This window comes from Trematomus bernacchii, unplaced genomic scaffold (genome assembly GCF_902827165.1).
Source record: "Trematomus bernacchii unplaced genomic scaffold, fTreBer1.1, whole genome shotgun sequence".
Classification (NCBI taxonomy): domain Eukaryota; kingdom Metazoa; phylum Chordata; class Actinopteri; order Perciformes; family Nototheniidae; genus Trematomus; species Trematomus bernacchii.
The window spans coordinates 23781191-23807102 of record NW_022988043.1 but is presented as its reverse complement, the minus strand read 5'-3'; the positions used below and the strand labels follow the sequence as shown (position 1 = coordinate 23807102).

The 25912-nt window shown below is 42.2% G+C and overlaps 1 protein-coding gene across 5 annotated transcripts in view; it reads right to left on the bottom strand.

Annotated features, from left to right (window-relative positions):
* Positions 1 to 25912, bottom strand: part of LOC117472801 (tight junction protein ZO-2-like) — an 81068-nt gene that overhangs the window by 16919 nt on the left and 38237 nt on the right. For 4 of the 5 annotated variants that reach the window (XM_034118207.1, XM_034118208.1, XM_034118211.1 and 1 more), the window contains exons 3-13: positions 20429 to 20553; positions 19599 to 19701; positions 16780 to 17302; positions 14301 to 14404; positions 11857 to 12010; positions 7673 to 7778; positions 6883 to 7001; positions 5807 to 5870; positions 4857 to 5007; positions 4620 to 4728; positions 364 to 583 (exon numbers count right to left, since the gene is read on the bottom strand). In XM_034118207.1, the coding sequence (XP_033974098.1) occupies positions 364 to 583; positions 4620 to 4728; positions 4857 to 5007; positions 5807 to 5870; positions 6883 to 7001; positions 7673 to 7778; positions 11857 to 12010; positions 14301 to 14404; positions 16780 to 17302; positions 19599 to 19701; positions 20429 to 20553 (1778 nt within the window). Of the gene's footprint in view, positions 1 to 363; positions 584 to 4619; positions 4729 to 4856; positions 5008 to 5806; positions 5871 to 6882; positions 7002 to 7672; positions 7779 to 11856; positions 12011 to 14300; positions 14405 to 16779; positions 17303 to 19598; positions 19702 to 20428; positions 20554 to 25681; positions 25793 to 25912 lie in introns of those variants that run through there. The other variant, XM_034118210.1, reaches the window with a different exon arrangement.

Below are 25912 nucleotides of genomic sequence, written 5' to 3'. Positions count from 1 at the left end.
CACACTTTGTATGAATAGGCTTCACCGCTCAGTCTGACAGCCGATGAGGAAGGCGACTCGTGTTCAGATATTTCTATGATCGCGTTCTTCTCCTTCAATTACTACACTGATGTTATCAGTGAAATCTTTTCAACTTGAAGCACTCCAAAAAACAACAGCACTCTCAGAAAAAGGACGCTGGGTGCAGCGCTTTTTGTCGAGGCGGCAGCATGCAACCAGAGATGGAAGAAGTACTCAGATCCTTTATCCTTTCTTTTTTGTAGAAGTAGATCTACTTTGATTTTAAAATAATCCAATACACGTAAAGGCCTGCAAAGGTCACATCAGTAAAGGACTTGAGTATTACAAGTAGTGAGGCCCTACCTGCTCTTGTTGGGGATGAGGCCCTTCTCCAGCAGCTGCTTGTCCTTGCCCACTCGGACAGCCAGCCAGTTGCCCAGCTTCCCGTCGTACAGCGTATCCACCACCTTGAAGACGTCCCCCCGGCTGAAGGCCAGGCTCTGAGGGGTCTCCTTCTCATACTCAAAGTGCGTCCGGATGAAGAAGGAGTCTCCACGCCCCGACACCAAGATATCATTATAGACTAGAGAAACAAAGAGGAATAGATCAAGGGAAGGAAGCATTAAAGAGGGGAAACAAAGGAACAGAATGAGGCTCCGACAGTGTATGAAACAGATACTGTCTGACAAATAATGTCATATATTTAAGGTGTTGGTCAGATGTATAGTCTGTCTTATTTCTACAAGAGACATTCTTAATGGAAATTTTCTTGCAAAAGTAGGGATGATATGCCGCAGGATGCCGGCTCTAAAAGGAGAGCTAATAATAATATAACAATAATGTCCATGAGTTGCAGTTTAGAGCACCACAGAACTAGTGGACCTTTGAGCTGAGGATGTGTATTACATGCCCTGAATTAACCTTCATGTTCACATTCCCATCCTTATTTGCACATTCAAAGCAAATTGCACACATTTGATCTGACTGTTGCATTGGAATGAACAGCACTGCCTGCTGCAGGCTGCGGGGGGGGGGGGGTGGGCTTCCTGATGTGATGTGTGTGGTCTGACAGAGCGCTGACCCAAGAGGACCAACAGAGGCCACAGTCATACTGCCTCTACTCTACTACTGCAGGCTGGCTACACACACTGTGGACTCAGCTGCAGCACACACTCAGTCCACACATACTGATGAGATACAGGAAACAAAGGTACACCTCTAAAATCCTTCAAAGACATGTGAGCAGTGAACCCAGAGGAACTACAACATGGACATTTTCTATTTCTTCACAGGAGCTGTGGGGACTGGATTCACTCGAAACCAGCCGAGATTCTTCCTGTGTCCACAACGACCTCCCTGACCTTTCTTATCTCATCCACTACCATTTGTGTTTGGTGTGAGGACCTGCTGGTTCTCTCTGGTGACCTCACATGTCCTCTCCTCAGAGCTGTGTGGGGGGGTCACACAGTGTGCCAGGGGGTCAGTGCTCTGCTCCTTTCATGTGATTTTGCCTCATAAATAGATTTCTCCAATGAAAAGGCCACACGCTCAGGGGGCCGATGCTCTCATTACATAACACAGTTTGAGGCGTGTGCCCATGTGTGTCACGGCTGGCTGAACCAAAACTAGCCTGATCCGGACTAAATGCCTCGGGGGGCAAGCTGGTATCTCTATCATTAACTGGAAACACAGACAGAGAGAGAGAGAGAGAGAGAGAGAGAGAGAGAGAGAGAGATGAGAGAAGAGGAGAGAGACTGAGGAGAGAGATGAGAGAGAGAAGAGAGAGACGACTTTGAGATATGAGAGGAGAGAGAGAGTCGAGAGGAGGAAGGAGAGAAGAGAGAAGAGAGAGATGAGATGAGAGAGAGAGAGGAGGAGAGAGGAGAGAGAGGAGATGAGCGATGAGGGAGAGAGAGAGAGAGAGAGACTGTGGTTCTGTGCTGTGAAGGATGTGACAAAGCATTGTGGGACAGTATGCTGTTTTCAGGGACGTTCCGCTAGTTGATGTTGGGAGTAGAGTTTTCCTTAACAAAGTGCTCGGTATTAGAAAATAATAGAGTATTATGAGTATTCAGTCAAATGAGCGTAGTGTAAGGTGTGTACAGTGACTGCATCAGAGATGTGTGTGTGCAACTTCAGGTGCAAGAAAGTTGAGGGCCATGCTGCCAAGGCCTGTATGCAGGAGTAGTGAGGTGTGTGTGTGTGTGTGTGTGTGTGTGTGTGTGTGTGTGTGTGTGTGTGTGTGTGTGTGTGTGTGTGTGTGTGTGTGTGTGTGTTTGAAGGAGGGTGCATGCAAGGACAGAGGCCCATGGTTGAAGGCTGATAGCTGGATGGAAAAAGGGGGTCCTGAAACTAAAAGGGGTAGGAGTAGCTGGAGGGCATTCAGCCCTCATTAGAAAACACTGAAGTCAGTCGAACATCAAGCCCACATAGGAGGAGAAAGTGTCAAAATAGAACAAGCTCTCAAAACAATGGGATTACAGTTTGTAGATGGAACAGCAGGGGTTAGGACTTTAAAAAGGAGAGAGCATATTCACATCCAGAGACTGGCCTGGGTTTTCATTCTCTTAAGAATAAAACTGAATGCATCAGACTGTGATCGTCTGCAGTGCATTCTGTGAACCTGATGAGACTCCACGTGCTGAAGAGGTGCGTGTTCATATTCTAGCCCAAGCCTGGACCTTTGTTTTTATACACACCATCGGCATTTCATATCAAAAAGTTGTGTGTTATTCCTCACTACAGGGCAGTGGTACTGAGACCACTCTCTTTAAAGGTCTCCTATTATACTATTTTAGGCATATATTATAGGTCTCAGATATATAAAAAACATGTCTATGAAGTGTTTTGCTCAAAATACCAAACAGATAACCCATTCTAGCCATGCCTCATAGCCCTCTATTTCAGCCCTGTTACTAAAGTGCTGATTCTGGGTCAGTAGCTTTATTAAAGAAAAAAAAGAAAAAAGAAAACGAGAGCCGAGACGAGAGCTCATGCAGAAGAATTCTACCCAGCTAAATGCTGCCGTGATTAAACACCATATCCTGTTCCAAACCACATCAAGGATTATTTCTGAAACAGTAATGCTTTTTCTCTTGCGGGTTCACTACAAGGTGAGTTCTTTTTTATATTTCCTGCTTTTTATACATGCTCTCTCCAGTACAGGTTAGCTCTGAGTGTTAGCGATGCTTGCTAATGTGAACAAAGGCCATATTACGTCCAAAACAGTCAGGCATTGTTTCTGATACAGCAACGTTTCTGATAGGGCCGTGGGCGTAAAGCCAGCCCACATTTCAGATATTACGTCATATCGGCAGCAAATCTGGATCAGCTCTGTTGTTCCCCCGTTTTTAGAGATTTGGGTACGGAGGAAAAGAGAGAGGGTTTTGTTTTCTGACACTTTGTGAGTTCCCTGACACACCGGCTCTGTTATCTACTATTTACGGGCTTGAGGAGTGACTGATTACATGTAACGGGATAATGTAATCAGGATTTTAAAAAAAAGGTTACTTTTAGGGCTGTCAAAGTTCAAGCATTAAACTTTCAACATCGATAGCCAATGGTGGAAGAAGGAAAAGTATTTGTAATGCGTAATGGCACTTTTCAGAATGCTGTTTATTAAGTTACTGGATTATGATTATTGATGCATGTGTTCGTTAAGGTGGAGCTGATTTTAATTACTTTTGTATATCCTACTGCTGCTGGATATCTTAACCCATCATTTCATATGTATTCCTTGATTTATATTCATTAGCTTATGATCTAAATCTGTAAGTAACTAAAGCTGTCAGATACATGCAGTAGAGTGGAAGTATAAAAGCGCATAAAAAAGAAAATACCCTAGTGCCTCATTTTGGATTGCTTCAATAATAATAAACATGCATTTTCTGTAAAGCAATTAGGACCTTTAGGGGTTCATTTACAACAGATACATAAGTGTGATTCATTTGAGATTGCATTTCATTGATTTCATCTTGACTTTATTCTTTTACAGTTACAAAAAAGACGCCATCAAAATACTGCTATATTTCTAAAAAGTGAGAATTACTAGCAGTATTACAATTTTCTTTTTAAAAAGAGCCTTTTGTGTTTGAGTTTATGTGTTGTTAAAGATTTTAATTATTACCTGATGATGGCACTAGACTGTTCCTTTTATAGACAAAGAAAAGTTGCAATAAATGGGGCGAAGCCTGCGAGCTAGTTCAGGCAGTCAACTCGAGCACCAATGATACATTAACACGTGACGCGCCTCGTCCCTCTTACAACCAACCAAACACATTCTCCTAAACATGCCGCTCTATTTAAGCTGCCAGGTCTTCCTGCCTCTGCCTCGCTCATGCTGCTGCTGCACTGCTGTGTTCACTTGCTATTGCTACGTTCATGTTCATGTTCCTGCTGCTGTGTTTCATGTTGCTGCTGCTCGCCTGCCCCCCCCACCACCCCAGCTTCCACCCCAGCTTCCACCTGTAGGCTCGGGGGATAGTTATCTAATCATCATTCAATGTTCTTTGTAAATCTGTGGAGTGATAAGGCCCGAGCCTAGACGCCAAACTCAAACTATGTTATCAGTGTAATAAATGTAAGTGTTTTTGCTGCTGTCAGTGGAGGGAGTGTGTTACCGTCAGGTTTGCTCTGAGCCAGGATGGTGACCATTTCCCCTTTAGGAATCTCCAAGAGGAAGAGCACGGCTTCCTCTCTCACTACTCCTTGAAAATCCACATTGTTCACCTTCAAGACACAAACAAAGGAAACAAGAATAGCTTGCTGTTCATAAAATGCCATTGTAATTTGAACTATGGCTGATTTGAAAGTATTGCTGTTTATGAAATGGATGTTGGTGTTTCTGAACTGCTTACCTTTAGGATTTGGTCCCCTATGTGCAGACCCTCCTTCTCGGCAGGACTGCCCTCTTGAACACTGGCGATGAAGATGCCCACATCATTTCCTCCTGCCAGCCTCAGCCCCACACTGTCCCCCTTCTGGAAATTCACCATCACCGTGTTGGGCCTGCAGAGAACACACATTCTGCTGTTTACCAGAGGAGGGAGAAGTACTCAGATCTTGTGATTAACAACAAAGTAGAAGTACCAGAGAGTAGGAATACTCTGTTACAGTAAAAGTCCTGCATTCAAAATGATACTCAAGTAAAAGTAGAAAAGTATTATCATCAAAATATAGTTAAAGTAGCGACAGTAAAAGTAGTGATTGTGCAGATTGGTCCATTTCAGAATAATATATATGATATGTTTTATAATGATTGATCATGAAAGTGTTCTCAAAGCTGGTAAAGGTGCAGCTAGTTTGAATGACTTTGTATACTGCAGGGTAGCTTGTGAATTTACTCCAGGTGGAACTAAAGCCTGATTTAACACTTGATTATATCTCACATCATTCATCCAGATCTGTAAAGTAACTAAAGGTATTAAATACATGTAGTGGAATAAAAGTACACTTTTTACCTCTGAATTGTAGTGGGGTAGAAGTAAAAGGTATCAAACAATTGAAATACGTAATAAGTAAAGTACAAGTACCTTAACATTTTACTTAAGTACAGTACTTGAGTACATTTACTTAATTACTTTACACCACTGCTGTTTACGATATGAGCCAGGTTTACTAACATATCATTGCAAAGCAGAGGTGAAAATAGTTTTATTCAAACATTTAAACTTGTAGCATTACGACAGGAAATCATACAGTATATTTCCATGAAAACACCAACTAACCTACGAAGCTCATGGATGCATCTGAAGTCAGTCTAAGGTACCTAAACCCTGCCAATCATAGAGAAAAAAGAAAAACTCACCCATATATTTTTTCATCTTCTGGACTTGGTCGGAGGAGAATCTTTGGTGTGGTTGTTATGGCAACTAAAGATAAAGAAATCAGGTGTAAGCATCTGCAATGCTACAAACATGACCTGTCAGTAAAAGTCAATGCATAAAAGCTGAATTGATAATTAAGTATAAAATATAACTACTATACCTTTACTATTTACTATTACTACACTATAGAGTGGTGCAGTGGGATCCTATGTTTGCAGGACGACCCAGAAGTTAGCTTTACAAGGGCTCTCTACGAACGAGCAATGGGATTTTTCCATTGGATTTCAATATATTGTAGAAAATAACTGAAACGTTGACTTTAATTAAATGTATCGTGTCAACAAATTTCACATAACTGTATTAGGTTAGTTGAAACCAACAATATTTAGTTTAACCTAATATTTTTTATTTAAACTTGAGTTTAGTTTTGTGAATGTGTAATTTTTGCAATTTGTTAGTTAGCACATATCAAACTTGCCAAGATGAAAATATGTCAGAGGTTGTGTTTAAAGCTTGTTCAAAAAAATAACAAATTGAAGCAGTTTTGAGAACAAAAAAATGGTAAACAGGTATATAAATAGTCACTGTTCAGTCACCACGGCACCCAGTAGACCACCAATAAAGACATTATTGTCAATGGTGTACAATAAAACAGCCTATAACTATTAATAAAAAACTGTTGAGCTCATGTTCAGTTTATTAATATTATTGCTGGATACTACCTCAGTCACCGCATAGTTCACGTACGTCAGATACTTAAATGGTGTTCTTAACTGTGAGTTATACTATATACTTATTTTATTAACGTGTGCTTCCCTCTTCATTTAATAAGTTAGCCTACTTAGTATTTTATCTTCACTGTCCCTTTGCTGTAACACTTCAAATATCCCCGCTGTCGGGATGAATAAATGAATACTGTTTATGATAAACAATTCAAACAGTCCCAAAACAAGGGGATGTTTTATATTCAGTGGAATCAGCTTTTAGTCATTCATTATAGTGATTCTAGTGTGTCATTGTCACTGCGTGTGTTTTGATGTTGCTGGGTGGTGATGACCTGGAGGCTGCTCTTGGTGCCCCGACTCTCTGTTCAGCTCTGTGGAGGCATGGGGGTCTTCAGGGACTCTGAAGGGGGAGGCCATGGCGGACATCTTGGCTGTCTTCATGGGTTCTTCCCTGTTCGTTTCAAGGTAACACACACAGACACACGGGATGAGAGACTGCTAGGTGTCACAGCCGATTAAAGACGGAAACTAAATAAGCTTGTTGACAAGATAACAGTAAGACACAATGGTAACGTTAAATGAGGACATATTTGTCTCTATATCTTCTGCTCATCTTCAGCTTCATATCAGTATGTAGTGTCTCTACTGGGACATGTCTCCATGCTTTAAGGTTCAAAAAGCTCTTTATGTTTCTCATACTGCCTGTGCTGCAGCACCTCTTTTCACCCTCTGTCTGAAACCAGAGCCCAGTCTGCTCTGATTGGTTAGCTGACCGGCTCTGTTGTGATTGGTCAACCGCTAAGAGATGTCCCGCCCCTTAGCAATCACGTACAATGCGCTGGAGCTCTAGCCAATAGAAGTGTGAGTGTTACATAGTGATGTCATTATAAACAGTCCAATGGAGGTGTTTCAGGCAAGGAAATACGGGAATACCCCGAAAAACACAGAAGGGGCCCTTTAACTAGTGTCCATCACAGGTTTTAAAGTCTTTTAAGGAAAGTCACATTTATATTGCATGCCAAACAAAGTAGGACACAAGTCTGGAGTGGATATCGTCCATGGCACATCCACATCAGGTCACATGTCTACATCACCAAACAGGAAGTCCTCTCATCATCCTACCTGGGGTTGTCTCTTTCATTAGAAGAGTGGGAGGACAGGTCAGACTGGCGGGACCTCCTCTCCTCTGGAGGGGAATAGGAATGGTATGACTCCATCTCTGATATGTCTGACGGACGGACAGACGGACAGACAGACAGTTAAACACAGACTACATCCTCCTGTCCAAACTGTGCACCACCACCAGCACCAGCAGTAGATAATGGTTGCCTCCGGAAGCACCAACACCAGCTTATTATGGCCCGGGACAGAGTGAGGACATTGTCAGAGAGGTCAAAATTACAAGGACACACTCATGGTGACACAGCCCCATAAAAGCAGCCATTACTCTAACACACTGAAACCATCAGAAATACTCAAAAGAACAGCATATTGTTCTGGTTTAGGGAATGTTCCTACTTAAAGATGGTAGCCATTGGTTTCCATTCATATCAGCTTCCCTATAAATAGATGATGATTAGCTATAGCCTCGATTGATGCAGTTGATATAAAGTTGGTGGTACTGGTGTATTTTAAAAGGGCAGGGCCCACAGCTCGGTTCAAATTAAAGACCACTAGGGATGCCGTACAGAAAAACTGTTTGTCATACAGTAAGTAATATCAAATTGGAGTGCAACTTTAAAGAGATACAGAGAGGCGAATTCATGTTCAGACACTTTCGAGAAATCCAAATCAAGGATCTGAGGCAACTTCTACATCACCAATACAAGGGAGGCTCACACTGAACAGAAACAGCTGCTGACGCACAGCCCTGCGCTCCAAAGAGAGCACTCTGCTTTCATTCAGTCCCATTTGAAGTGAACATGTGTGGCAGAGTGTTTGATTTGGCTGCTTTTATCCGTCAGTGTGGCACTCAGCATGGCTCCGAAAGCAGGGAGGGAGCTTTGACGGGGGCCGGGACACCAAGAACAGAAACAGAAGAACCACACACATGGGAGCAAACAGAAAAGTGAAAGTAAAGGTCCCTCTGAAACAATATGCCGTGTTAAATCAGCAGACAGAAAGCAGATTATTTTTCACATGGAGTCTGGCACAGGTGCGATCTAGAGCGTGTGGATTAGTTTGATTAGGGTTAGAGTCATTCTGCATGCAGGCTGAAAGGAAGACAGACAGAAAGAGAAAGATCAATGTGAGGATAACGTGTCAAACCTGATATGGAAGTGAAGTGAAGTGTCGACCAAATGTGTCAGAAACAGCATCAGTCATTCAGATTTATGTCACAACAGCACCTTTGGACAGTGTGTTGATGTGGAAGACTCCATCACAAAGAACTGATCAATACCGAGTTTCTTTCTTGTCCGTTTGTAGAGGTGAATTCATTTTTTGCTCAGTTCTAAACCACTTTCGGCAAGCTATATTGCCCTCTTTAATATTAAAGATCAAACTTGTAGCAGGGCTATAAGCAATACTTGAGCACACATTATATTTAAAACCTTATTGTATGCAGTGTTTTCCTTCTCTTTCAAATTAAAGCAAAATCTATTGTATTTTGTAATGTTTGTATTTTGTTAACCCTGTATGAGTTTAAAAAAAGTTCAAGCTAACCTTTTCACTGCTATTAAGGATAAAAAAGAATAATTCTTACAATATAAACAATTTGAATCTACATCTAATGACAGTCTGCTGTGCTTTTTGCTCAGTCCATTCATGTTCCTCAGAGGATGAACCCTTTTCTTGGTAATGGCTCAATGACCCCTAAGAGCCTCACAAATGTAGGATTAAGAAAGGTAAACCACTTTTTTTTATCGTTGGGTGTAATGAAGATTTTAGCTGCTGCTGAAGCTTTTCACTTCTAATCTTGTTTTGTGTATTAATCCGTGGACAATGCAGCACAAACAGCCAACTGGGGATTTCTGTAACGTGTGGGGAAATGGGTGGGGATGGAAACCTGACGGTGGAGACAAAAAGAACGATTCTGGTGTGGAAAGGAGTCAAGAGCCTAATGGGTCCGCCACATTGAAAATAAATACTTATATAAAAAATGGTCTGCTCTGATTGGTCAACAGTTTAGAGATGTCCTGTCCGTTAGCCTATCACTTACAATGTTGGCGCGCTAGCCAATAGAAGTGCGAGTGTGAAAATCTACCATTGTCGGGAAGAAGAAAGCAACTACCCCAGAAAAGTTTCACTCAAAGTTCGGTGATACCAACACACACAGAGCAGCCTGACTCTCTCCAGGCTGCAGGTTGGGGGGGGGCAGTGAGACCTGAGCTAGCATATGAATGTGTGTGGAACAGCAGGAGAGGAGACTTCAGATCACCTGGACAGACGGCGGCGAGTCGCTACACTGTTAGGACGAATGATTAATATGTTATCACACTGAAAACTCAACAAGCATCTTACCCACTGTACGAGCCACGCTTTGTCATGCAACCTTCTGTTGTCATCATCACTCTTTGTGTGTAGCACCATTATTCAGATAATATGAGAGCACATTCACCTGAAGGCAGCGCACTGACCTCTTCCACTCTATACTTAATTAATCACACAATTCAGAGTAAATAGTGATTTAATATGTTTATTTATTCAGGAAAAATTGAATCACGTATTAAAAAGTTAAGAGATTTTGAGCAGTATAAAGAGTAGTGCAAAAGGTGTGAAAGCTTTACAACTTAGTCAGGTTGTGTCACAGCCGTTTTACAGCTTAGAGAAAGGCAACAGGGTTACACATGCTGTGTCTCGGGGGGAGGGGGGTCCTTCATCTAAAAGAATGACATATTATCTGGAAGAGAAAACACAGAGAGAGATTGCACTTTTGAGCGATTACAGGCATCGCTTCAGCTTGTCAAGATGAGCAAAATGAATAGGATCAGTTCAGAATCTAAAGAGCTGGAGCCTCTCTCCTTCCCCCCCCCCCCCCCCCCCTTTATTCTTAGTTGTCATGGAAACATTTCATTTGTGATTTTACAAGGCATTTAAATATAACTTAATTTTTGTGTTTTTATAATGTATCTCTGTGTTCTACAGCAGTAGTAACTACCTCTGAAGGAAACTTTACGAATGTAGTCTTTGCAGAACATTTACATGCACACAAATCTGAATTATTTCATTTATTTTTAGAATCTTTCACAATATACTTTGAATTGTCATTGGACTTAATTTAAAGTGGACCTATCATGCTATATTATAATAATATAGTGTAGGACCATACCTATATAAGGCATATTTATACTTTTTTTTTTTTCAAAATACCAAACAGATCATGCATTTTAGCCATGCCTCATTTCGCTCAATTTGAACATTTTTAGCTCTGTTTTTGCAAGGGCAGATTCTGTGAGAACAGCACCATCTACAGGCCTGGCATATGTACTACAGCGTCTCCAGCGCTTTCGAATGGCAATGGCTGTCTCCTCCTGATTGGTGGAGTTGGCCCAATAGCCGTAGTGCCACTGTCCTGACGTCAGGACAGTGTTCAAATCTGGATCAGTTTTTATCAGATCCGTTGCAGCCCCTTTTTTAGAGATTTGGGTATGGAGGAAAATAGAGAGGGTTGTGTTTTCTGACACTTGGTGAGTTCCCTGGAACACCGGGGACACATATTCATGTAGACAAGACGTACAAAAGTGCATTTTGCATGATAGGTCCCCTTTAATTACTTAGATGTAACTAAACGCTGAATAAACTGTTTCAATAAAGACATATATTTATTAATGAAAATAGAAAAAGATAAATATTATTCTTTTGACACACTTTAACCTCCGCAGCTTGGAGCAAGTGTGTTACTTTAAAACATGTTTTATCCTATGAGTGATAAAGCTCAACGCAGCATGTCGACCCTTTAACCTAAACCATCGTCTCTTACTTCAACCTCAGCATTAGACACCCGAGATGAGCTTCAAAGGTTGGTCGAGTAACACAATGAGTTAACTGACAGTCGTCCATGAATATTATCAGCTGAGTAATACAACGTTTCAGATTGTTATCACACTAATAGATTTAATAGAGTGGTGCAGGGATGACGTATTATTATAGGCTGACTTCGAGACGAGGAACCAGCAAGAGGTGAAATGCTGACTCATATCCATGTTTAGGACTCATCCCTGCACCACTCTATTGGAACATTTCGGACACTGGAATGCCTCTGCGGATCGCTGAATTTAAAAATAGTTAGGGTTAGCCACCAGTACGTACGACTGCAGTGTATACGCATCTAAACCAATAACACTGACATGCATTCAGGGACTCACCGTCGTTATCAGAGTCAGAGTCTGCGAGGGGGGGGATGCGGACGAGGATCTGACGGCTGTCTCTCTGCACCACCAGCTGCAGCTTCCCCCTCGACTTCTCTATCAGCTTCCCCGCATCGTGCAGTGAGAGGTTCTCCGTCACCGTCCCGTTAATCTACACACACACACACAGCATTAAATTCAAATACACACATAAAATACAAATAAGATGAAAATTGTACTTAAAGTGGACCTATTATGCTATATTTGAAAAATATATTGTAGGGCCATACCTATACAAAACATGTCTGTGAAGTTTTTTGCCTAAAATACCAAACAGATCACCCATTGTAGCCATGCCTCATACTGCTCATACCCCTCTATTGCAGCCCTGTTCCAAACAGGCTGATTCTGCTTTAAATGGAACGGCTGCTGCTAGCCACGCCCCTTTGTAGCGTCACGCACCTTTCCCCTGCTAAGAGAGTTTTCTACTGGGAGAAGCTCAGCTAAACGCTGCGGTGATTAAATGCCATATTATGCTCCCAACCACTTCAAGCATTATTTCTGAAACAGTATGGAGCTCAAACTAGTGATGGACAAATGAAGCTTTGAATGAAGCATCGAAGCACTTGGACAATTGTTTCAAAAATAGGTTCATTTCTCGAAGCTTCAGTTACAGCGACCTCTCCTGGCGAAGTGCAAGGCTGCAGTGGGTTTAACGTATCTTTGCCTTGAAAAATATTCGATGCACACACACACACTAAGACTGAATATCATGTTCTATTTGCAATTAAAGATTGATAATTGTGTGTATTGGGTTATTGAGAAGAGACTAGAGAGTGCTGGAAAATGTGGCATTGGTTGAGTGTGCTTGTGTAATTATGGCAGGGGCTGATTATGTGGGATGGGGAACACTCAAATATCTTTATTGAGGTAGCCTACATTATTCTTTTTATTTTGTATTTTTCTAAAGGCATTTTTTTGGCCGGAGAGGTCCTTTTATCAGTTATAGTATTAAAGTTGAAAAGCGGGCAATGATTACATTCCAGGATTCGAACCAGTTGCACGGAGGACGTCCCCGCATGCGGGCTGCCGGCTCTATCCACTGGGCTATCTATTCTTTAAACTGTTCTTTTAATACTCATAATTGTCTTTTTGTTCACAACTTCTCCACATTTTGAAGTGTTTCCCGAGCCAGAACGACCTATCTTTCGTCCTGGCTTGCTCTATAATGATCCAATACAAATGCAATACCAACAACAACTCAACAGCAACAATGCAAACTACGACAACAACCCACACATTGCGCATTGTTTAGAGCGGTCATAAAGTGTTGAAGCGCTCAAATTTGAAACTGTTTCAACCTGTCACCTGTCAGAATCGAGACGAGGCAGTGCATTGAATCACCTGATTGGACGGCGAACCAGTGAGTTGATTCATTCAGGAAACGAAGCAGTTGCTGCTTCGGACGTCATATGTCACGTGATTTGAAGCAAGCTTCGAAGCACTGCTTCTATGGAATAGGAAAACCAGAATTTGAAGCACGTATCGAAGCTTCCGTGTCAAACTGCCGTCACTAACTCAAACCTTTCTCTCTCGCAGGGTTTACCACAAGGACATTACGTTACACATATTCTCTCCAGTAGCCTACAGCGTTAGCTCCATGGTTAGCCCTGAGTGTTAGCATGCTTGCTAATGTAAACACAGAGCATATTACTCCCAAAACACGCCGCGCATTGTTTCTGATACAGCACATAGCTTGACATGTTCTTTCTTAAGTGTTTACCGCTAGAACAGTGCCATTATATGTATTATATATATAACAACTTTACTCTTAGTGCCTCCAGAAGACATCCTGCTGAATACACAGACACACAGCTGCGACTGTATACGGAGACGATATGTCGGGACGTGTCACGTGTGCCGGAGACGATAGGTTGGGACGTGTCACGTGTGCCGGAGACGATAGGTTGGGACGTGTCACGTGTGCCGGAGACGATAGGTTGGGACGTGTCACGTGTGCCGGAGACGATAGGTTGGGACGTGTCACGTGTGCCGGAGACGATAGGTTGGGACGTGTCACGTGTGCCGGAGACGATAGGTTGGGACGTGTCACGTGTGCCGGAGACGATAGGTTGGGACGTGTCTCGTCGGCCGGATGTCGCCAATGACATTATAGGAGCGAAAATTCTGGATCTGCTTGTTAGCACCCCCTTTTGCTTCTTTTCTTTTTAGAGATGTGGGTACGGAGGAAAAGAGAGAGGGTGTTGTTTTCTGACACTTTGTGAGTTCCCTGACACACATATTTATGTATAAAAGACATCAAAAAGTGCATTTTGCATAATAGGTCCCCTTTAAGTATAATTCTGTTCCACCACTTCATATAACAATTTACAAACAGCGGCGTTTCCAAAAATGACCCACCCTGTATTAGAGCCAGTGTTTGTGTGTGTGCACATGTTCACCTTCAGGATGATGTCTCCCTCCTGCAGGTTCCCGTCTTTGGCAGCCAGGCCCGTGCTGGTCATCTGTTTGATGAAGATCTGACTCCCAAGGCGCAGCCCGTACTCTACACACACACACACACACACACACACACACACACACACACACACACACACACACACACACACACACACACACACACACACACACACACACACACACACACACACACACACACACACACACACACACACACACACCACACACACACACACACACACACACACACACACACACACACACACACACACACACACACACACACACACACACACACACACACACACACACACACACACACACACACACACACACACACACACACACACACACACACACACACACACACACACACACACACACACACACACACACACACACGTTACTGCATATTCTGCTCATTTTCAGGTTCATATTACGTTTCTCTACTGCCCCTTAGCCTATCACGTACAATGTTTTGGAGCGTTAGCCAATAGAAGCACAAGGGTTACCCCAGGTTTAGCAAAAACAATCAATAAAAAACAAATGTGTTCCCCCCTTAGCATATCATCATCATATCATGTCGGAGCTCAAGCCAATAGAAGTGTGAAGTGGGGGGGATTGTGTGGGAAAGAAACTCCCTTTGGGGGGAACACAGGGATTTTAAACTTTGCAGACCATTTACATGCACACAAACCTGTATAACACATCACACGAGAGAGAACACCCTAAAAGCAGAATAGAGCCTCTTTCAATTTGTATTCTCTTGGCTTTTCAATGAGTGTTTGGAAATGTATGTAAATGTCATTTCATAATGTGTTTCTGTTGCATTAAATCGAATTGCTATAAATGTTTTTTGTAAAGCTCTTTGAGTTGCATTGTATTGAAATGTGCTATATAAATAAACTTCCCTATCCTTATTTGAAGCGAGAGACTAAAAACAGAAAGATTTGTATTGTGTAAGCCCCTTGAAGTAAAATTGTGATTGTTCTGCTTTTAGATACTACTAAATATAATCTGTATTGAATAGCAAGAACTCAATTTTTTGTAGTTTTTCAAAATTATTTCATTTTGGTTTTGCAGCAGTTATGGGAGTTTAAATGTTGCTTAGTTTAAATATCGTGGGGTAGTTTCAGTATAACTTTGTAAATGTATACTGCAACATTGTTACCCCCTGTGGCATTATTACAATTGTATTACCTTAAACCTGTAATATAAATAGACTTTGTAGATGCAAACTGTTTTGGAATAATATTTAAATCAATATTACACCATAAAAAAAACCTGCATATGCAAACACTACAAACTAGGTAACACCCAGCTACTTTGAGCGAGTGGGTGTCACAGCTGATTCCCTGCTGGGTTAGTGAGGGGTGAATGTTAGAAGAGCTAAGGGAACCTTTCCTTTGATAATTAAGCCTCCACGCCTCCACCAGGAGCTGCTGTTACAGACACTAGTGATGCTGAAATAGAAAGGGACTCTTGATGTATGCTACAGTATCTTCACTTAAGTTAAAGAACCACAGAAATGATTAAATAATGAGGTGATACACTTATTGTTCTGTAGCAATCTGAGCAGAACAGTACCTAATCAAAGTGTAGTCCTAGTTATAATGTAGAGGTGGGCGAAGTACTGAGTAAAAGTAGAAGTACCAGAGTGTAGGAATACTCTGTTACAGTAAAAGTCCTGCATTCAAAATGTTACTCAACTAAAAGTAGAAAAGTATTATCATCAAAATATAGTTAAAGTAGCGACAGTAAAAGTAGTCATTGTGCAGATTGGTCCATTTCAGAATAATATATATGATATGTTTTATAATGATTGATCTCAAAGCTGGTAAAGGTGCAGCTAGTTTGAATGACTTTGTATACTGCAGGGTAGCTTGTGAATTTACTCCAGGTGGAACTAAAGTCTGATTTAACACTTGATTATATTTCACATCATCATTAATCCAGATATGTAAAGTAATTAAAGGTATTACATACATGTAGTGCAGTAAAAGTACACGATTTGCTCTGTTTAATACAGTGTATGTTTGAAAATGGCGATGGAGAAAATCTTAAAAAGCATAATTATAATGATTGTGTTTCTTTTGGGGCTGCATCATCTGGAAAAAAATAACTATTTGCAAATATTTTGACTGATATTGCAATTGCGAAAGGATTTGCGATATAAGCAGGGATTATCTTTTTTTTCCACTATATCCTTGAATAATATTTTTTAAATGATAATTGTGTTGTTTTGTTAAGAGGATCGGTACCAAAGAAGACATTTTTCACAAGTCTGTAGAATGCAGTTTGTATTCCGGCACTTCTCTGAAGCACTACAATACTTTATTTAGATATTTGTATATATTTTGCCCTTACTAAGTATTTTGCTCTGATGAACTGTGCAGCCCTGGTTTCTGTGTATCCAGTCATGTGACCTTTGTTAAACAGGGGGGTCTTCTGCTCTCTTACCCTCGCTGGCTCTGTTCTTCACCAGAAGCACGTTGACGGGTTTGTCCAGCGGCTCCAGCTCTCTGGAAGGTTCTGGGGATGGAGGGTTGTCATTGAGCCGGTCCCTGCTCTTATACCTCCCCCCTTTTCCTCCCCCTCCTTCTCCTCTCTCGTTCTTGTCCTCGGTGCGGGACCCCTCCCCGGGGCTGCGTCCTCGGCTGTGGTACCTCTGGCGGTCTGCGCTGCTGTCCAGGGCCCGCCCCCGGCTGCCGTCCCTCCTTGGTCTGTCGGGGCTGGGGGAGCTCCTCTCCTGGCTCCGCCCACGGCTCCTCCCTCTCTGGTTGGTGTCCCGCCCCCCCCCGTACTCGGGGTCCAGGTATGCTTTGCTGTCTGAGATGTGTTCACGGTCCTGGTCGCGGTACCAGCTGTTGTCATTGTCGGCGTCGTAGTAGTGATTGGAGGGGGTGTACGCCCGACTCTCTGCACCTGGGGAGGGAGGCTGCTTCTGTGAGTGCACTGCCGACTTACGGGGTCTCTTCACTGTCTGACAGAGAGAAGGAAGAAAAAAAATGCTTTAATACATTACATTAAAAAGGCCCAAACACCCCTTCACTGACACCAACCACCATTCTCCACATTTATTAGAGTTCTGCTTTTTGGGTTCTCCCTTCCCTGTAGTGTGTTCTATATGTTTTAGTACATGTCAATGTTCTGCAAAGGCTAACATCCCTGTGTTCCCTCCAGAGGGAGTTTCTCTCCCACACACTCCCCTCCTGCCTGAAACACCTTCATAGGATTCCTTTGTTTACTTCCTTAACATAACGACATCACTATAACCATCGTGCTTGTTACTAATAGACTAAGGGGAGGGACATCTCTAAGCGGTTGACCAATCACAACATATTTGTGATCAGCAATCACTGATTTACATCACTATATATGTATATATCGCAGCCTTTTGCTGTTATACAATTCCAGAGGCTCATATCGGGATTGCGATTGAATTAATCGTGCAGCCCAACTATATATATATATATATATATATATATATATAGTGGGGTCCGATATGAGCCTCTGGAATTGTATAACAGCAAAAGGCTGTGATTTAATGCATGTCATTTCATACATCATTGTAGTGGCCAATTGTCCAAAAAAGGAATGTTCAAAGGCCACTTAGTCTAGGAGGCGAATTCGAGTATTGACTCGCGTATGTTCAAGAAATCCAAATACCTTGCTCGTTCTATTCAAGTGCTTTATTAGGAGGTTCAATGGATCAGCTGGCGGCCCAATGCCGACGTGCAACCTTTGCACGGTATTTAATCATATAAACAAACAAATCCCAGTCGTACGGATGTGTGCGGTCAAAAACTTTTTCCAACTTCCTCTCTAGACTTCCTGCTGTGTCATGCTGGCAGCGTCATTTATACCTGAGCACGCTACTACAATCTGCTTTCTATAAATAATAACAAAACATAAAACTAGAGCTGTCCATAAGCAAGATAAAACGTTACAAAAACAGTATAATAATAATTCATAGTTATTCAGCTCATTTAAGTTAAATGAAAGAATATTCAATTGGCTCACCAAATCATAATTCATTACCATCAAATAATGTGCCTAAATGGCTCCTACAATCATTATGTACGCATATCCTGCCGAGCTGACCAATCAGTCTCTGTTTGGGGAGAGAAGCCTGTGCTCTGTTCGGTCAAACGATGAGCCAGAGACTAGTGGAAATGGATTCTAACCTGACGCTAACTTACTGTTTGCTAAAGAAAACGCAACCTCTGTTGTATGGCGGTTCTCTGGTTTTAAGCTCAGCTGCATTGGGTTGCTACATCACACGGCAACACAAAAACATTTTTACCAGCTCCTTAAACAGCACAGAAGAATGCATACCAGTGAAAGTTTCGACTAATAAAGACATAGCCAAAAGCCAGCATGCAAGCCAAACTAAGCAAAGCACATTTACAGATGCCTTCACAAGCGTTACGCGATACTACAGGTCCTGACACAGGTAGCTGCATGGGACCTGTGAGGTGCATCAGGATCATTTAAGGGGTGAAAGACGGAGATCCAGGAGCCAGGATGGTACGGCCATTTAATTTAGAAGCAAACAAACTCAAGGACGAGCTTTGTGTTTTAGGGTTGCTGTGGCGACAAATACTTGGCTCACTGAAGAGCTGAGTCATTTACTGTATCACCATAACCAGCCCAACATAAAACTAATGGAACATTTGTGAAGCTCACGTAAAGAAACAAAAATGTTGAAGAAGATGTGTATTATTTAAAAAAAAAAAAAGGAATAAAGATAGTCTTTATCTGGTAGTAGTTTGTTCAAAACACGAAAGACTATCTCTGAGAGAAAAGCATAAATAGGAAACGTGGATAGTGTGTCTCAGACAGGAGTGAAGATACAGCTGCATGATGTGTAAGTGGCTGTTCAGAGCAGCAAATCAGATTCCCTCGACATGTCAGGCTTTTATATTTAGCTGTATGCAGCACCCAGATTAGTCCAGTGCACACACGGGAGAGGACTGCTGCTACTTTTAGAGAAGCAGAAACACGAGACAAGAGGCAGTCAGGCAGGAAAACACGCACACACGCTCATTTTACATATATGGAAACTCTGCAGGCGATACAAGTGTGATGTGGCAGGGAAACTCCCTCTGGGGAGAAGTTGGGGATTTTAGCCTTTATTTGCATTTACTTTAACCATTTAGATGCACAGAACCTATATAAACCCACTAGAGGAAAGGGAGAACCCCACAGAGCAGAACAGGGCCTCTTCAACTCTGCAGAAGGAGACTGCATAGACCTTGTGTGTGGTTCATACTCACTATTTTAGCCACTTTACCACATTTACGGAGGGACTGCACAGCGAAGGAATGAGGCACGTTGTCCATGGGGATGGAGTTGACCTGAATGACACGATCATTCTCACTGGACAACAAAAAGAAAACACATAAAATGATAATAAGACAACTATGAAAACTAAATAAAAATCTGAATGTCACATCAACAATGTTTCACCAAAAATAGAGTCTTGCTTTGTGCCAAAAAGTTGAAATTAAATTTAGATTGATTTATGAGTCAGTCAGAGACCAATGTCTGAGCCAATATCTCTGGACTTTATGTTCAATTAATTTCCTGAAATAAATAAGAACTGAGCTGCTGCAGCACAAGCTCTTTGAAGATCATAATATTTAGCAAGATATCATGAGCAGATATCTTGCTAATTATAGGAAATACAAAATATATTCACTACAATGATATGATATAGCATGATCAGACAGGGTGGCTGCACATGTGAAGAGAATGCACTGAGCTTTGATGAGATGATGACAGATGATCTGACCATGTGATGGGAGTCAGCAGCTACAGATGCTGCACAATTTACAAGCAGCATCAATGGTATACACTTCCTGCTTCGTTAGTGGGCTAATGTATTTATATTTTCTTTAGCTAATATTGGATGATTACATAACTACACATATGAAGCATTACAATAAAGATCGCTTTGGTGGTATAGGCCCAAAATACACATGGTTTTTGGTCTGATCGGGACTTAAAACGGCGACCCTTGGATTCCCAAGCCCAGTCTCTAGAGCAGACCCTTTGCTGCCCTACACAGCAGCCCCCGTAGTCCATCTAGCTTGTTCAGACTTACAAGAGTAATCCGTCTGCTGGGCCCCCCTGCAGCACGTCTGACACGATGATGGACGTCTCACCATTGTCCACGTTGGGGTTGTCACGCCCACCTGACACCGCGATGCCGAAACCCATCTTAGTGTCCTGCAGAAAAAGGAATCACACAGTACATTCAGACAGAATGATATACACACTAACAACACTGACCCTCTGGACTGAGAGGAGACAGGGTTGAAGCTCTGAGCCTCCTGCGCCTCACATGACACGCTGAAGTTAGGATACAGATCATGGTTTAGGTAAAACATTGAAAAAATAAACAGGTCATGTTTCATGCTTTGAGTCAGCATTGACTTTTTATTCAAGTGTCAACCAAGAGTCAGACCATCGTGTTTCCCTTACTGTAGGTAAAGCTAGGCAGCGGTACGAATTGTCAGTTTAGCTTAGGAAGGTTCCTAACGGAGTGAAATGACCCGGAAGTACCTCAGTATCAGCCATGATAAGAGCCGTTTGAATTATCTAGATGATAGGAAAGGAGCTTTGAAACTTCCTTTAGAACCTCCTTTAGCTTAGGAAACACTGGACCTTCCTTTACGAAATGCTGTCCCGTAATGCCTTGTGGTCGCAACATTTACTGTGACACAACATCCATCCGTTCACGGAAACAACCGATCGTGACCGAGAAATGCAAATCATGAAAGTTACGGTGCTTATTCAGCAATTTAAAACGTATGCCCTAACTTGCCAAAGTGCTTTGTTTTGAACGTTCAACACTATAATAATCAAAATGAGAAATATGAATGTTACTTTTTCACTGTAGAATGATCAAATAAAGTCATTTATTTATAACAAATAAAATAGTATTTATTTGAAAAGTTTCATACAATCGTATTGTATTGTGATTCGTGTGGATTAATAGGTCTGGACCGCAGGGTGACAACAATACGTTTCACTATACTTTTTTATTTAATTTCCAACCTTGGTAATGAAGAATATATTTTTTACCTGATGTTCACGTTCCTAAAGCCGCATGAAACAACTCCATAAGAACTCACGGTGCAAAGTATCTATGGGCGCATGCAGTAGTCTGCTGTACAGAAATGTGTAGTTTCCATATGGCAGACGTACATGAATAACATCCGCTGACACAAATACATCGGATAGTTTAAGTGCAGTTGGATTCTCAAAGCATTTACAATTGGTAATTACAAAATTGCATTTGCTATTTCACATTACATTAAGCTCACTTTGGTGCCCTTGTTGCTTTTCCATTAAATGCTACTGACGGATTTCATGAAGATGGGTTAGCTATGATCAGGGCAACTCTATTTTAAGGAGAGTGTTCAGGTGCACGGAAGAAATCTGGCCTAGAAGAGATGATGTAAATGTATTCCATGGATGAACACATTGAATGGTATGTAATTGAGGAGTAAAATGCGTATGAATGTTTCATTGAGATCTGAATAATGGTTTCCTCAGTATATTATTTAAAGTGGACCTATCATGCTATATTTAAATGATATATTGTAGGGCCATACCTATATAAGGTATATTTATACATTTCTGTTTTCAAAATACCAAACAGATCATGCATTTTAGCCATGCCTCATTTCGCTCTATGTGCTGTTTGCTGTCTACGGGTCGGATTCTGCTGACCACGCCCCCCTGCAGGAGAGGGGAGACGTGCTCTGATCAGCTGCTGGGCTGTCAGAAGAGGGGGAGAAAAAGAGATCTCCGTCCTCCGTGTTTTATTATATAGAGTCGTTATTCATTTGTTTTAAAGCTCAATAAATAACAAAGAAGACCTTTGACCGGCACTTTTCTAATTTTGTCCGGAAGATTTAAACTTTAACGGACATCTTGACCGGCGAAACAAACTGAAACTGAAACTCTGCCGCACGGTCCCCTCGTTCCTTGGAAGAGGCGGAGAGGTGGGTGTTTGTCATCTGCTGGTGGACTAACCGGAGAGAATTACAGTGCTTGCCTCGACGGGGAGGGATTGCATTGCAGCGGGAGCAAACGCTTGCCTCGGGGAGGGAGAAAAAAAGCCACATGGGCGGGAAGTCTTCTTCGCTGCTTTTGTGGCAGACTACAGCGCCACTTACAGGCCTGGCATATGTAATACAGCGTCTCCAGCGCTTTCGAGCGGCAATGGCCGGCCGTGGCCCAACCATGGATGTATAATAAGAACGGGCCCAACCCCACATTCCCCTGATAGGTGGAGAGTTGGCCCAATAGCCGTAGCGCCACCGTCCTGACGTCAGTAACGTGTTCAAATCTGGATTAGTTTTTCATCAGATCCGTTGCAGCCCCTTTTTTAGAGATTTGGGTATGGAGGAAAATAGAGAGGGTTGTGTTTTCTGACACTTGGTGAGTTCCCTGGAACACCGGGGACACATATTCATGTATAAAAGACGTACAAAAGTGCATTTTGCATGATAGGTCCCCTTTAAGATACCAGATATCAATGCTTCAGTTGATCCAAGCTTGACATCGACATAAAAAACAGCTATTTTTCTTTCTTTGTTTTGTTGCACTGTTGATTATTATTATTATTATCCTTATTTTAAAAGGAACGTGTCTTATCTATGAGTTCGAGGTGATGCTTTCAAATAAAAAGGTTTTGTCAACTAATATCAGTCACATCCTACTTTGTCTACGGCCCGGCGTATTTTCCTTTAGGTGGCAAATACTGAGTTTCCGTCCCCCGCCCTGGGGTAAACTAATCACAAATAACTCCAGAAAAGAGTTTAAAAGATCAATTTTGGAGCTCCTTCAGAAGGCTGAAAAGGGCAAATATATCTTTAGGAAGTTGATCAAGTATTTAAACTCAACCACTGCTGCTAGCTTTGTCACTGCTCCGGAGATAGTAAGGCTAGGAAAACTGTTTACAGTCGGACAATACAGGAACAAATCATTCATTAAAATATCACGGCATGTATTTTCAGACTTCAAAAAGCAAATTGAAAGTAGAAATTAGAGTTACGTCTCTCTCGGCAAAGACGGTAGAGGAAAGCATCATTAAAACAGCAACAAATGAGGACATTAAATTAGCTCAAGCACACTCAACAGAGTCAGAAATGTAAACAATATTGAACAGACAGCGCTGTTATGCAGATACGGCTGACTGCTGTACGTGGCTGAGGAAAAAACAGAAGAGATGGGACACTGCAAGGGATTTAAGTCATAATTCAATTTGACAGGACTATTTTTTATGTTTAATGTTTTACACAAGAGTTTAGTTATTTCCTTAGTAATAATAGGTAAACATAGCGATAAAATGTCAACAGCTTTCCCTGTTGTAGTTCTACAATTTGATAAACAAACTATAGTTTGTAATATGCTGTGATATCGAATATGTTTTGCGGCTCCACACCAATTGTATTGGAAAGGGGGTCAAAATGGCTCTTTTGATTAAAGTTTGCTGACCCCTGGCCAAGCTGATGGAGCAGACACACATCTTATTCTGTTAATTCATTTCATGTCAGACTTTCATTTGTGCAAACCTTATTTTATGATGCTGTTGTCTCTACCAAGATGAATGAGATGCAAAGAGTAATGGCACTTCAGTTGGGTAAGTATAACACCTCCCTGTACACTCTACTATGTATACACTATGGAGATGCATTTTTCAATGTACAATATTTAATTTTACGTTGAAAATATATTTTCTTGTATAATGTATCTTCTCTTTACATGTATACTGTATAGACTCCTGCATTAACTTGGTCACTTACAACATTCTCTGCAGGAATTAGCTTATTTAAAAAAATTACTTGCACATTGGTCTTGCAACATAATCTGCACTATTATATTCTACTCTGTTTCTTCTTGCACTATTTTGATTTGATTTTTACATTTTCTTTATGTCTTATATATTATGTTGCATTGTTAGAGGAGCTTGTGATTTAAGATTGTCATTGCCATATCTACACTTTAGCTACTGTGCATATATGACAATAAAGCCTTTGAGGGTTATGGGAAATGGAAAATCAAAGCAAAAAATATATATAATTCTGTGAATTGCTAAAAAATAAACCGGCCTGTCCACACGGCGGCGTGCGTTGAAACTTCAACGCTTCTGCCCATTCACTTAGACAAAAGTAGAGCAATGTTCTACTTTTGAAGCTTCGACGGAAGCGTCAGCCAATCAAATAATATGCCAGTACAAGCTCTAGCCAATCAAACCGCGTGCTTGTGTGTCCGGGCGGGAGATTCATGTGATTGGTTGTTGGTCGAGTTTCAGACACGCCCACCGGCAAGCTTCAACACACGCCGCCGGGTGGACGCTGCGTAACCCCTAGATTCCACCGGGTCCGTCTGCGGCGCGTTACGGCCGCGTTACGGCTGCGCCGCGGTGTTCACAACGATCGCGGCCACTCTAGTTAATGGGTGCTATTCCACCAGACGCGCCGCGTTACGGCTAGAAGCGTCCCAGAAGCGTCTCGGCGCTGGGCTCCGCTAAAAATAGGATGCAAGTCTATAGCGTAGCGCCAGGCAGGAAGTGGACCGGTCAGAGCATCCAGTCAATCCCCAAAATAAACAAATTTTGCAAACCCTATCCCTCCGTAGTCTTTCAAGTAGGAGGAGAAATGCCAGCGTTCTCCTCCGGTTTACAGGCACTGTGTAAATTATAGAATAATTATGATGATGAATGCATTTTTTTACCACTAAAATACAGCAGCACATCTTTGATTCATGGAATATTACAATTATTATTAACTTTGTCTGCACAAAGTAGCCTGTCCAGGAAATATGCCCAAATCAACAAAAACTGCGAGCCGGCACGCAAGACGCTCCGCTTCTGAAACGCGCCCGGTGGGTTATGACGCTGGAGGAGGTCGGACCAAAACCGCGGCCCAGCCGTGACGCGGCGCAGACGGACCCGGTGGAATCTAGGGGTAATTGTAGCATAGGCATAGCTGTCACAAATGGTAACCCCACATAATTCCGGACCCATTTAAATAGCTCTTCTTAAAGTTGCAATTATGTAACGCAGCTGTTCCTACATACTTGCAGCCATCACACAGTATACTGAGTCCTCTGTGTACTAATGTTGACAAGTTGGCTCCCTCTCACTGCGGAGGTTACCTGTTGCTAGCAGGTAGCTGGTCCCTCCGTGGGCTTTTGGTGAGTAATGCTAACGCTAGCTGATAGCTGCTACATGTTAGCATTTATTTACAGTCTATGGTTAGTACACAGCAGCAGCGGGCTCCTAGCGGCCGTCAAGACGGAGGTGAGCTATGTGCAGGGAGGGACCAGCTCAGTCTGTCACCTGAATAGAAGACGTTTCCTTTTCCCCTCCGCCCCAGCCTGGAGGCTGGAGCTGAAGTGTCCCGCCTCAGTGCTGTCAGTGGCCGGTCCCTGCTTCACCTCACCGCTAATCTCCACCGAGGAGGCAGTGCGCAGTGACACTGTTGGCATGGCATCAACTGTACCGCAGCACACTGACTGGGACTGACCCACTGAGAATATACAGTACAGTATAAACCAGCGGTGGGCAGGA